The sequence below is a fragment of the Pan troglodytes genome, chromosome 2, assembly GCF_028858775.2.
Source record: "Pan troglodytes isolate AG18354 chromosome 2, NHGRI_mPanTro3-v2.0_pri, whole genome shotgun sequence".
Lineage (NCBI taxonomy): Eukaryota > Metazoa > Chordata > Mammalia > Primates > Hominidae > Pan > Pan troglodytes.
The window spans coordinates 116,757,048-116,768,985 of record NC_086015.1 but is presented as its reverse complement, the minus strand read 5'-3'; the positions used below and the strand labels follow the sequence as shown (position 1 = coordinate 116,768,985).

The window sequence follows — 11,938 nt, the reverse complement described above, 5'->3', positions numbered from 1 at the left end:
CACGAGAATCGCTTGAACCAGGGAGGTGGAGTTTGCGGTGAGCTGAGATCGCAGCACTGCACTCCAGCCTGGGTGACAGAGCCAGACTCCATCTCAATAAATAAATACATAAATAAAATAATAATGGTACCTACCTCATAGGGTCGTTTTGAGAATTGTACGATAATATGTGTAGAATTTCTTAGAACTGTACTTGACACATAGTAAACATTAAAAAAGACAAGCTATTACTTTTTTTCTCCACAGCTGTATTTCACATTGCAAAGTAAAAACCGAGAGTCTGTTTTATACATCAGTCACAGTGAATCTTAAATAACCACCTCTGGCACACTGCTGGGATTGAGTGAGCTTGTGAGCATGAGGACCAGAACCTGGACTCTGGTGAATGAATCAGAGTAATGTCACCTTAGACAGCACTCTGTCTGGCGTCTAGCCAACCTTCTAGCAACACACTCCTCTGCATCAATGTGTACTATTATTTTCCCTTTTTCTTTATACTTCCTTAGAGTTGACCCTGTCAACCTAAATAACATACAGAGAGCGGTTTTCTAAAAGAAGATGATGTTTATTCGGGAGTAAGGCATTGCAATGGAATATGCGTGCCATGGTAAACTATATGTGTATTTAGGGAGGTAAAGGAAAACAAGGGTTTTAAAGGAAAAATGAAAAAGACTACATAATTATTTTGAGATAATTATCCTTGGCTACAAAGATCAACAATAAGTGTGATGCTAGTCTGAGGTTGGACAGGCAATTGTTGGGCAGATGTCCTTGTAGAAATATTTTTTTTTATGTGTAAAGTTGTGATGGCTTTTGTGCAAGGCTGTGGTCTTTGCAGTCTTTTGGGATAGTTATCCAGCATACAAGCATGAGAACCCATTCTTCATAGCCTTCCCCAGCTCTATTTGTCAGGGTTCTTTCTTAACACTGGTGACTCCATTCTAATTCTGACAACTTTCACAACTCAAAACTGCACAGTCTATCTAATGAGTTAGTTGAAAGAATTGGCTGTAGTCTGGACGAATAAGCCTGGATCTAATGAAACGAAATTTATGCTAGTCCTGCAAATAGACTTCCAAACCTAGCTAGTTTACTAATAGAATGTAGAACATGGTCTAGAACCCAAACTTCGACTGTCTTAAAGGAATACAATGAATGTCCCCGATAGGTGAATTGGTAGTTCCTCTCTTCTGGAAAGTGTCCAGATCCTACGAAGAACATATAAAATTAGGAGGTATATATGATGCATTGGGAATTAACTTCTTGAGCTCTCAGGGTGGTAAAGAAAAGTTGGAAACATGTCATTGAGGAATAATTGAAATAATTGGGATACTTTCTCTGGGAAAAGAGAGGATCTGGAGAGAAATGAGAGCCAACTACAATTATTTGAATGGTTGAAGTACACAGAAAAACTTGTTCTGTGTGTTCTCGGAAGAAAAAATAAGGGTCAAATGGATCCAAGTTGCAGGGAGGCAGATTTCAGCTTAATATAAAATATACTAAGAACTAGAGCTGAGCATGAACAGAATGTGCTCACCCTCTTACCCGAAATATTTAAGTTGAAGCTGACTGACAATCTTGTTCTTTCATCTATTCAGGAATATATCAATAAATTCATTCCTGCAACCATTTTACATATTGACTGCCATGTATCATTCTTAGAGCTTTCCTGTGTTGACTCAGAACAACCTTACCCAGTAGGTGCTGCATTTTAAAGATGGAAGTACTGAGGCACACAGCCATTAAATACGTGGTTAACACCTCACAACCAGGAAGAGGATGAGCCAAGACTTAAACCTAGTCAGACTGACTGTAGCCAGTATTCTCATCCCTGGCCAACACACTAGACTGCTTTTCTGACAGTGCTGGGGTGGATGTTGAGATGTGTGGCCTGCATGGGGTAGGAAGTTAAACTAAAGTCCTCTTTCAACTCTGAGGATTCCATGATTTTATTTATTGAACCCTACATGTGTCAAAGAGAATATCTAGGAGTATAGTAAAAACAACTGCCATTTCTGAGTGCCTAGTAGGTGTTTTATATAAACTCATGATTCCTAACCATTTCTTATGCCTGATTGTGTGAAAGAATTATCTGGGTAGTGAGACCCTGTTAACAGTACGTTTTTAAGTTTTCCAAGTGATTGCAAAGTGCAGTCAAAGTTGAGAACTCTGTATATAAAAGATCTCATTTAATATTTACAACAACTCTACCAAATAACCCTATCACCCTCATTTTACATATTAAAGGATCAAGAGGTTAAGGAACTTGTTTCTTGGGCAAGCAGGGATGTGAACCCAAGTCTCTGTGGCTCCAAAGTCTCCACAGGTTACAATGTAGCTTTCCAATCCCTTTGTTATTAAAACAAAACAAACAAACAAAACCCCAAAAAACCAAAAATACCTCATTCTACCTTACCAGTTATACTGATAATCTCCAGGAGAACAGGAGTCTCTCCCACCTGACCTGCTCCACTGCTTTTTACAGGTTCTTCAGTTACCTTTTATGACCCAGGAAAGCTAGGAATAGTATTTATTGTCCGGTATTGCTACATCAGAACACCGGGCAAATTCCTTGGTTTCCAGTATTTTCTTCCACATTGTACACAACCTGACATTAACTGGGTTTGTAATGTGAAAGTTTATTACATGGTAGTATTAGCCATTTGGGGAATATATTGTTTAAGATAGCACAGAATAAAGTGTGGTGCTTTTGTCTTGACACCAACTTACCTTTTGTTGTGGTTCAACTCTTGTTTTCAGAGTGCTTTAGTTCCCATAATTGTTTTTTACCCACCTTATGATTATCTTGTGAATAAATTATGGGCTCTTTTTATTAGAATCTATATCCAGTTAACGTTCAGTTATAGTATGTTAAAATAAATTTATTCAGAAAAAAGACTGAAAAGTAGAAAGTGATCTCATGAAGTCATGAGGCTTATGATAGCAGGGAAGAAAATCATGAGATTCAAATCACTAGGTGGAACTTGACCCATTATTCCTGGCTTTAAAGGGCACCATAAGTCAAGGAATGCGAGTGGCCTCTGGAACTTAGAAGGACTCTTGGGCAACAGCCAGCAAGAAAGCAGGGACCACTGTTCCATAGCCACATGGGGCTGAATTCTGCCAGCAGCTTGAATGAGCCCAGAAGTAGATTCTTCCTCAGAGCCTCTGAAAGTGAAGGCAGCACTGCCAACACCTTAGCAACCTCCTGAAACTCTAAGCAGAGAGCTAGCTGAGTCACACTTGACCTGGACTTTTGACTCACAAAACCATGAAATAATAAGTGGATGTTATTTAAGCTGCTAAATGTCTGGTAATTTATATGGCAGCAATGGAAAACTAAACAGTACCTACTTACAGAAGAAAGTGCTATTGAAACTCACAGATGAAAAATTTTCATTTAGTTATCAATTGATTAGCAGCAGTAGAATATCAGTTTGATTTTGTTGGAAAACCCAGGAACTGCCTTGCCTTCACTTATTTGGGACCTGCATCTTGGAAACTTAGGGAGTACTTTCCAATACTTTAAATGTTGATTTTTATCAAAGAAATCATTATCGATCAATCAGAGTCACTTCAGTCACGACTGTCAGACCATCCTTGTTTTGGTCAAACTCTGATGGATCTGAATCAGTGATTTAGAAGATAAGTTTATTCTGAAACTATTTTGAAAGAGAATTGTTGATTTCTTCATCTTGAATTATACATTGAGGTGAGGGACTGTATATTGCTCACCTTTGTATCCTCTGCAATGCCTAGCATAATAATATGCTCAATAGTTTTAAGAATTAAATTGACCTAAATTATGAAGGCAAGGGAGAAAATAATATTTAGGTGTGTGTGTATCTAAACAATTTTACCCACAGTATGTGGTCATTTATAACTAACCTCTGTAATAACTGAATTGGCTGCATAATTCTTTATTAAAAAAAAAAAAACAGTTACTCACTGTAGAGTAACATAGAAAGCAAGTCTGTGTATCCCAAACTGGAAGGAATAGAAAATATTCTCAGCCCTGGCCAACACACTAGACTGCTTTTCTGACAGTGCTGGGGTGGATGTTGAGATGTGGATAACTGAAAGGATGACAGAATGTGAATTTTAAAAGATTTTGCTACTTACAGGTTTTTATTGTTTGATTCCTAACCCCACCCCCTCCATAAACCCCAAAAGGTATATATTCTACAATTAGGTGGAAGGAAATAGAAAGGAAGGGAAGGAGAAAAGGAAGAAAGGATGGAGAGAGAGAGGAAGGAAGATTCACAACTAAAAAAAGGAAAACACACACACACACACACACACACACATACACTTTTTAAAAAGTAAAACATTATTTTTGTAACCCAGAAGAATGCCTCCAAAGTACAAAATACAAAATTTAATAACATGAGTATCATGTTAGACCATATCTTTTTTTTTTTTTTAATTTTAGAAGCAGAGTCTTGGTCTGTCACTCAGGCTGGAGTCCTAGCTCACTGCAGCCTCAAACTCCTGGGCTCAAGTGATCCTCCTGCCTCAGCCTCCTGAGTAGCTGGGACTACAGGCATACCTCACTATGCCTGGCCATTTAAAATTTTTTTTTAGAGACAGTTTGGCTGTGTCCCCACCCAAATCCCATCGTAATTATAGTTCCCATAATCCCCATGTGTCATGGGAGGGACCCGGTGGGAGGTAACTGAATCATGGGGGCAGTTACCTCATCCTGTTCTTGTAAGTGAGTTCTCACAAAATCTGATGGTTTTATAAGGGGTTTTCTTCCCCTTCGCTCTGCACTTCTCCTTGCTGCCACCATGTGAAGAAAAGAGGTGTTTGCTTCCCCTTCTGCTATGATTGTAAGTGTCCTGAGGCCTCCCTAGCCATGCCGAACTGTAAGTCAATTAAACCCCTTTCCTTTATAAATTACCCATTCTCAGGTATGCCTTTGTTAGCAGTGTGAGAACAAACTAATACAGACGGGGTCTTACTATGTTTCTCATGTTGGTCTTGAACTCCTGGTCTCAAGCAGTCCTCCTGCCTCAGCCTGTCAAACTGCCAGGATTACAGGCATGAGCCACTGAGCTCGGTCTATATCTTTCTCGATCATAGTTTATAATACAAATGTTTAGACAATGTACTGTTATCCCCCGTATCAAAAGAAGGCATCATTATGATGTCACTGCAGGAAAACATGGAATGAACCCTAGTGCCCACTTGAAGGGAGACAGTCATCATAATACACTCTCCTTTGTCCTTTGATCGTGTAGTGTACCATATCTGCTTTAGGCATACCAGTCTATCTTCAGAGACCAGGAAGATATAACAGTGTGGCAGTTTAAGTAACCCTCATAGCAGGCTTGTAAAAAGTTTTTTCTTCATTCCCATTACAGTTGGGGAATTCATATAAAGTATAGTTAGCTAGTTATATGTCAGTACTGGGATTCAAACCCTAATCTAACTATAAATCTGATCCAAATAGAACTAGTGTTCCATTCTGCTTGCCAGGCATATCGTAGAAGAATGTTGAGGAAACATAGGGTGTTTAGTATAGAGAAGTGAAGACTTAGAAGGAAGGTGTTTTCAAATATATGAAAAGCTGCAATATAGACAGAGGGCAGAGAAAACCTGTTGTGTCGCTCCCCTCTTTAAAACCCTTTAATGGTTTTCAGTTGTCAAGGAAATAAGGTATAAACTTCTTAGCAAAGCTTAGAGACAACTTTATGATATGATACCTACCTTCTCTTCAATATCCATTTTACTCTCCCACTCTGGCCAATAGACTGCTTGCAGCCCTTTAAAGATGCAGCCCTCTTTGATGTGCCTAACGTATCTTTCACATTCTTTGCCTGGCCAACTCCTGACCATCATCCATGTCTCAAACACCTCTTCTCTAACCCCCCATCATGTTTTAGGCTTCTTGCTATACATGCCCACAGTACCATTTTCCTTTTTGTAGCACTCATTATTTTTAATTGCTTGTTTAATATCTATCTTTATAAACAAGCTCCATAAAGTTAGGGACCATATTTCTCTTCTCCAGGTTTGTAATTTAGTACCCAACATAAGACTTGATACACTGCAGGTGTGCTCAAAAAAATATTTTAAAAACTGAAATTGATTAGTAACTCCAAGGGAATTTGAAAATAGAGAAAGAGGGAGGGATGGACCAAAGGTAGGATGGCAGAAGGTTAATTTTAATGGTGAAGCATTTGGGGAAAAGATGAACTTTGGTAGTGGACCTCTGGAAAACCAAAGTGCACCACAATGACAATTTACCTAGAGAAAGAGAATCTGTGATTATAATTAGCTGTCTTGCAGAGGTCAGAGGTCTCTGGTGGTAGTTGCACCCTCCTACTGGTGGGTCATCCTGGATCCTGTGCAAACAAGGATTATTGACACACATGGTGTTTGGTGCTTATGAAATTTGTTAGGGGGAAATCTGTTAGTTTCAATTTTACAGCTTTATCCATATCTCATCCCCATTTTGTACTTACAGAGGAAATGAAGGAACCAGATGATCAGGATACTGATGGGGAGAAATCAGTTACATCAAAGAGTGATGGGAAGAAGTCTCTGAGGTCTTCTAAATCAGAATCAAGATGTAAGTAAAGATAATGTGTATACTTTTAAAAGTATTAAACTTAGGTAAACATTTAAATAATTAATTTTTATAGTAGAATGGAAAGAGCAGGATGTTATAAAATAGATCTTTTTTTTTTTTTTGAGATGGAGTTTTGCTCTTGTTGCCCAGGCTATAGTGCAATGGTACGATCTTGGCTTACTATAACCTCCGTCTTCTGGGTTCAAGTGATTCTCCTGCCTCAGCCTCCTGAGTAGCTGGGATTACAGGCACCTGCTACCACACCCAGCCAATTTTTGTATTTTTAGTAGAGATGGGGTTTCATCATATTGGTCAGGCTGGTCTCGAACTCCTGACCTCAGGTGATCCACCTGCCTCTGCCTCCCAAAGTGCTGGGATTACAGGCGTGAGCCACCATGCTGGGCCAAAATAGATCTTATACTCCCTGTTCCCAGAAAGCTGTAGGAAGGTGGGCTCCATAAAAATGATGGAGTTAGCAAAGAAAAAGGACTACATATGGTCCAGGAAATAGGAGATTCAAAAATAGAAATAAGGTAAAGGTAATGCCTAGGATGACACCTGGGCAGCCATGCAGAGAACAATTATACTGAAGCAAGGAAAGGAGAATTTTCACCTCCAAGAAAGTTAAAAATGTTAAATAATAGATTATCTGATAGATGCATATAGAAAATTGAACTGAGTGGAATTTATAGAACTATGACAAGATGTGGGAATATTTATCAGGAGATTCCAGAAAGTTAAAAAGTGAAAATAAATGAGGTATTAGTTTTAGAAAAGCGAGTTAGTTGTTCAAGAAGGAAATAAAATAATACATTCTTAACTCAGGAATGAGTGTTATTAAGGCAGTATACTAAAAACAGTAAGCATGGACTTCACTATAGTTTTCTTGTGCTTTGATTATATTGCAAGGGTGGAGAGATAGCAAGTGGTGATAGAGATTTAACATTCTTCATCTTCCCATAATAAACACTGTCTAAAAGTAGCTAGAGAGAGCAGTATATCCATATTGTTTAGATATATGGAGGTAAATATCAGAAGAAAAAAGATTAAAAGCTAAAAGTGATTCTTCTGGAGAGATAGAGAAGGCTGTTAAGCAGGGAAAAGTTGAGTATTTTAAAAGACAAGTCTTTTAGCATTACTTGACTTTTTAAGTTATGGGCATGTACTTCAACAAAACTAAAAATAATTTTCTAAAAGTCAAAAAAGTGGGCAAAATAATTTTTAAATAGTGCATATCTGGGTTTATAGAACAGAAATGGTTTACTTGTTCAACTCCCTTACAAAGCTCTAAGTTCCTTAAGAGCTGTCTGTGTTTTACTTATTTATCACAGCTCCTGGCACACAAGTTGATAATAACCTATCCACACGTCTGGTCTAGAGTTCTCCTGTGAGAGCTACTAAGTCTTATATGGACTTTTCTGATACAATGTAGTGGAAAGAGACCTGGACTTTGGTTTTGAGTCCTGGATCTACCATTTAGAGATGCTTGATCTTGGAAACATTACCACATCTTTCTGAGCCTCAATTTTCTCACCCATTAAAACAATTATGAGTCACTTGGGAATTAAATTGCATAACATGTGGAAGGACTTCATAGACCGCAATGGAAGAAAAAAGGAGGAATTTTATAACTAGGATTTTTCAAAGATGGCTGGCTCTTTCTGACTGACTATCACGATGTTAGGTATCTTAGTGGAATCTTGACTGTTTAAGGTTCTAATCCTAAATATGATTTGAGAAATTTAATTTTGACTCTTCACCTAGAGAAGATCAGGTCCTGGGAAAATCAATACACATGCAAAATTTGCATTAAATTCTTTTAATCTATCGCAGACATGTCTTGTAAATCCACAGTTTCTCCACATTATATTTTATTTTAGGCATTTGTCTTCTCTGGTTTAGACTCTTGCAACATGGATTTCTACCTCAGTCTTCCTGTCCAGATCTCCCTCCACACCACCACTAGAGTTCTTTCCAAAAAGTATCATTATATCGCTTACTTCAGAAACTTTAGTTTGTTCCCCCCTTGTTTTTCCTTTTTCATGTTTCTGTACTCCCTACATTTCTGACACAGGATTGTCTGCGTGTTGGTTTCCAGTCCTCGGCAGTGTTTTCCTGGATGCTACTCTCAACTTTCCCTTGATGGATTTAATGATAATGACCCTTTGTCTAGCATTGCCTTCAGGACCTGCCTTCCTTATGTCAGATGCTCTTAGGCGCAGACCTTTTCAAGTGTGACCTGGCCCAGTGCTCAGCTCATTAATTAGTTCACATATCATACGTCTTAGACTCCCAAATGATAATGTGAAATAATTTTCTGGCATTCTGAACATCCTGTACCTTGTTGCTGCATGAAGAGGTCTCTTCCTCCTGGCTCAGCCTCATACCTGATAGCTGCATTCCCCCCACCCCTGGAAACCTTGCTTTGCTCTCAGGCTTGTTAGCACATCCAGCAAGTTTTTACTCTGGGATTCTCATGTAGAATGAATAAAAGTCCTTGTATTCCACCCAAGCAGAGAAGTTGGAGTAGACTTTTTCCCATACTTAACGAGAGGTTTCTGCTATCTCTGAGTTCTATTAAGAAATTTAGGTCGAGTGTACCAGCTAAACCATCCATCATTTCTCACGATGGTGAAGTACTGTTAGTTACTAAGGCATTGATTTCTGATGCTTATCAAAGGACTAAATTATTGCAGACCTTATTTAATAATTTTGGGAGGTATTTTGTTCTTTTCTATTTTCAAAAATATTTTGTGTAGAATTGGTATTATTTCTTCCTTAAATGCTTGGTAGAATTTACCAGTAAAGCTGTCTGGGCCTGGAATTTTCTTGATGAGTGGGAAAATTTTAACCATGAATTCAATTTTTTAAATAGAGGGCTCTCTATTTCTTCTTTACTAAGTTTTGCAAGTTCGTATCTTTCATGCAATTTGCCCACTTCTCTTCTCAATTGTCAAATTTGTTGACATAACTTTGTAGGATCTGTTTTCATTCTTGATGTTGCAGATTTATGTTGTTTCTCTTTTATTTCTTCATTGGTGTAGCTAGGAGCTTATCAATGTTGTTGATCTTTTCAAAGACTAAGATTTTGGCTTTGCTAATTTACTTTTTTTTGTTGTTTTTTTTTTTTTCATTTATTTTTCCAGCTTCTTGAGGTGGAACTTTAGGTCATTGATTTTTTTCGACTTTTGTTCTTTTCTTACATATGTATTGAAAGCTATAAATTTCCTTCCAAGGACTGCTTTAGCTATATCTCAATTTTAATGTGTTGTATTTTAATAAATTTTACTTTGAAAACTTTTCTAATTTCTTTGTTGATTTCCCTTTGACCCATGCATTATTTTTATTGTGTAATTTAATTTCCAAATATTGGACTTTTTTTCAAGGTATCTTATCATTATTGGTTTCTAACTTACCTCTGTTGTTTTCAGAGAACATATCTATTCTATATGATTTCAATCCATTTAAATGTATTAAAACTGGTCTTATGTCCCAGCAAGTGATCTGTCTTGGTAAATGACCCATGTATGCTTGAATGTGTATCCTGTATTGATAGGTGTAAGTGTTTTATAAATGTCAGGTCAGGATGGTTGATAGTGATGTTCAGATCATCTATGTCTTTACTAAGTTTTTGACTAGTTGTTCTATCAATTGCTGAAAGATACGTGTTACTATAATAAATGGTAACTCTAAGTAGACTGTGGAAAGTTGTTATATATTGTAATCTCTGAAGCAACCACTAATAAAACACAGAATTGCTAAAAAGCCAACAGAAATTTAAATAGAATTCTAAAGAGTAAATAATCTAAAAGAAAACATGGAAAGAGAAAAAGAGGGAAAAAGGACAGGTAGGAGGAGAAAAACAAAATAACTTATCAAATATTATTTGTTAATTTCACAAGCATATGTTATTAAAATCTAACCATATCAATAATTACATTAATTATTAGTTAACTGAACATTAATATAAAAAGGCAGAGATTATCAGCATGGCTAATAAAAAACAAGAACCAACTATATGGTGCTCATAGAAAACACGTGTTAAGCATAATGATACAAATAGGTTGAAAGTAAATGGATAGAAAAAGATACATCATGCAAACAGTAAGCATAACACGGCTGGAGTGGCTATATTAATACCAGATAAAATAGACTTCAAGGCAAAGAGTACTACCAGTGACATAAGGGTAAAAGGATCAATTTATTCATAAAGATAAAAGGATCAATTAAGAAAACATAATAATCATAAATGTGTATTCACCTAGTAACAGCATCATAATACACAAAGCAAAAATAGAATTAAAGAAAAACTAAGTAATTCCACAATCATAGTAAGAAAGCAGCTTAGTACTAGTTACTTCATAATAGCCAAAGTATACATGCCTACTATTAATATTTGTATATTGTTATTGTATGCAGTAACCATGCTGAACTCTTTTTAAAATTATAATAAATTATAATTTAGTTCTTATAAATTTTTTATAAAGTTGCTCTTACGGATTTTTCTGTATGTGCAACCATAGCATTTGTAGGCTTTCTTATAGTGTTCTCAATCTCATGGAAAAGGTAGAGGTAAATAAGAATCACAGAGGCAAACTGTTTGCGGGAAGCAGTATCTCTCAAATAGCTGGAGAGGAGAGGTCCCAAAGCTTCCTACATCCATTGGCTGGAGGAAACAAACAAAAAAAATGGAAGAAACTTGTATATAAAATTGTGGGTCATACACCAAAAATCCCAGCAGGTTATTTTTGATATCTACAGTTATGGCATTCCTTTCTCCTTGGTCACCTTCCTTTGCTTCCTCCTGCACCCATCCTTGTTCAGTCTCCACTAATTTTGCCAGCCCTTTTGCCAGCAGCCCTGCCATCCATTTGTGATTTCAGGTTTTAACTGCTTCTAGTTATACAAAAAAATGGAGTTTGTGTTTTTGGTATTTATTCTCCATGTTGATTTTAGATTATTTCCAAGAATAGAAAGGCAAATACTGATTTATTCTTCAAACCATAAGTCTTCCATCTGTCTATTTTAGGATTATAAAAATTAGAGAAATATCCAGCCTTCACAAAGTTGCCTAAGTGTGTTGATTTGCCAGCTTGATTTAATGTGCCTACTTCCTGCCAAATTAGTTTTCTTCCCCTAACTCTAGTTTTCCGTCAGTAGCACAACCCTTCTCCAGGCTCAGAATACCCATTATTTTTTATTACGTCTTCTCCTTCATCTGTATTCACTCTCAATTTGTTAATCTGTGATCACCTTATCTACCAGTTCTAACTCCTTTCCTGGGGAACCCAGCATTTAGGAGTGTTACACTTGTAGTGCCCTAATCTTGAAATGAGGAAATAGTCTTTGGTTGCTACAGTC

At 37.0% G+C, this 11,938-nt stretch overlaps 1 protein-coding gene and 1 long non-coding RNA gene across 17 annotated transcripts in view; one reads left to right on the top strand and one right to left on the bottom strand.

The window, feature by feature from the left end:
* The window catches only part of CFAP44 (cilia and flagella associated protein 44), a 158,535-nt gene that overhangs the window by 4,657 nt on the left and 141,940 nt on the right, over window positions 1-11,938 (top strand). For 13 of the 15 annotated variants that reach the window (XR_010155709.1, XR_010155710.1, XR_010155708.1 and 10 more), the window contains one exon: window positions 6,473-6,577. Coding sequence is in view for 9 of the 15 variants with exons in the window: in XM_009446166.5 (XP_009444441.3) it covers window positions 6,473-6,577 (105 nt within the window). In the remaining 6 variants the exon portion in view is untranslated. Of the gene's footprint in view, window positions 1-5,251; window positions 5,662-6,472; window positions 6,578-11,938 lie in introns of those variants that run through there. The other 2 variants (XM_016941655.4, XM_016941654.4) reach the window with 2 other exon arrangements.
* The window catches only part of LOC104005684 (uncharacterized), a 35,632-nt gene continuing 24,242 nt past the window's right edge, over window positions 549-11,938 (bottom strand). The window contains exons 3-5 of one of the 2 annotated variants that reach the window (XR_008547064.2): window positions 11,075-11,243; window positions 6,471-6,559; window positions 549-1,208 (exon numbers count right to left, since the gene is read on the bottom strand). This is a non-coding gene — a long non-coding RNA (uncharacterized LOC104005684). Of the gene's footprint in view, window positions 1,209-6,149; window positions 6,351-6,470; window positions 6,560-11,074; window positions 11,244-11,938 lie in introns of those variants that run through there. The other variant, XR_002943175.3, reaches the window with a different exon arrangement.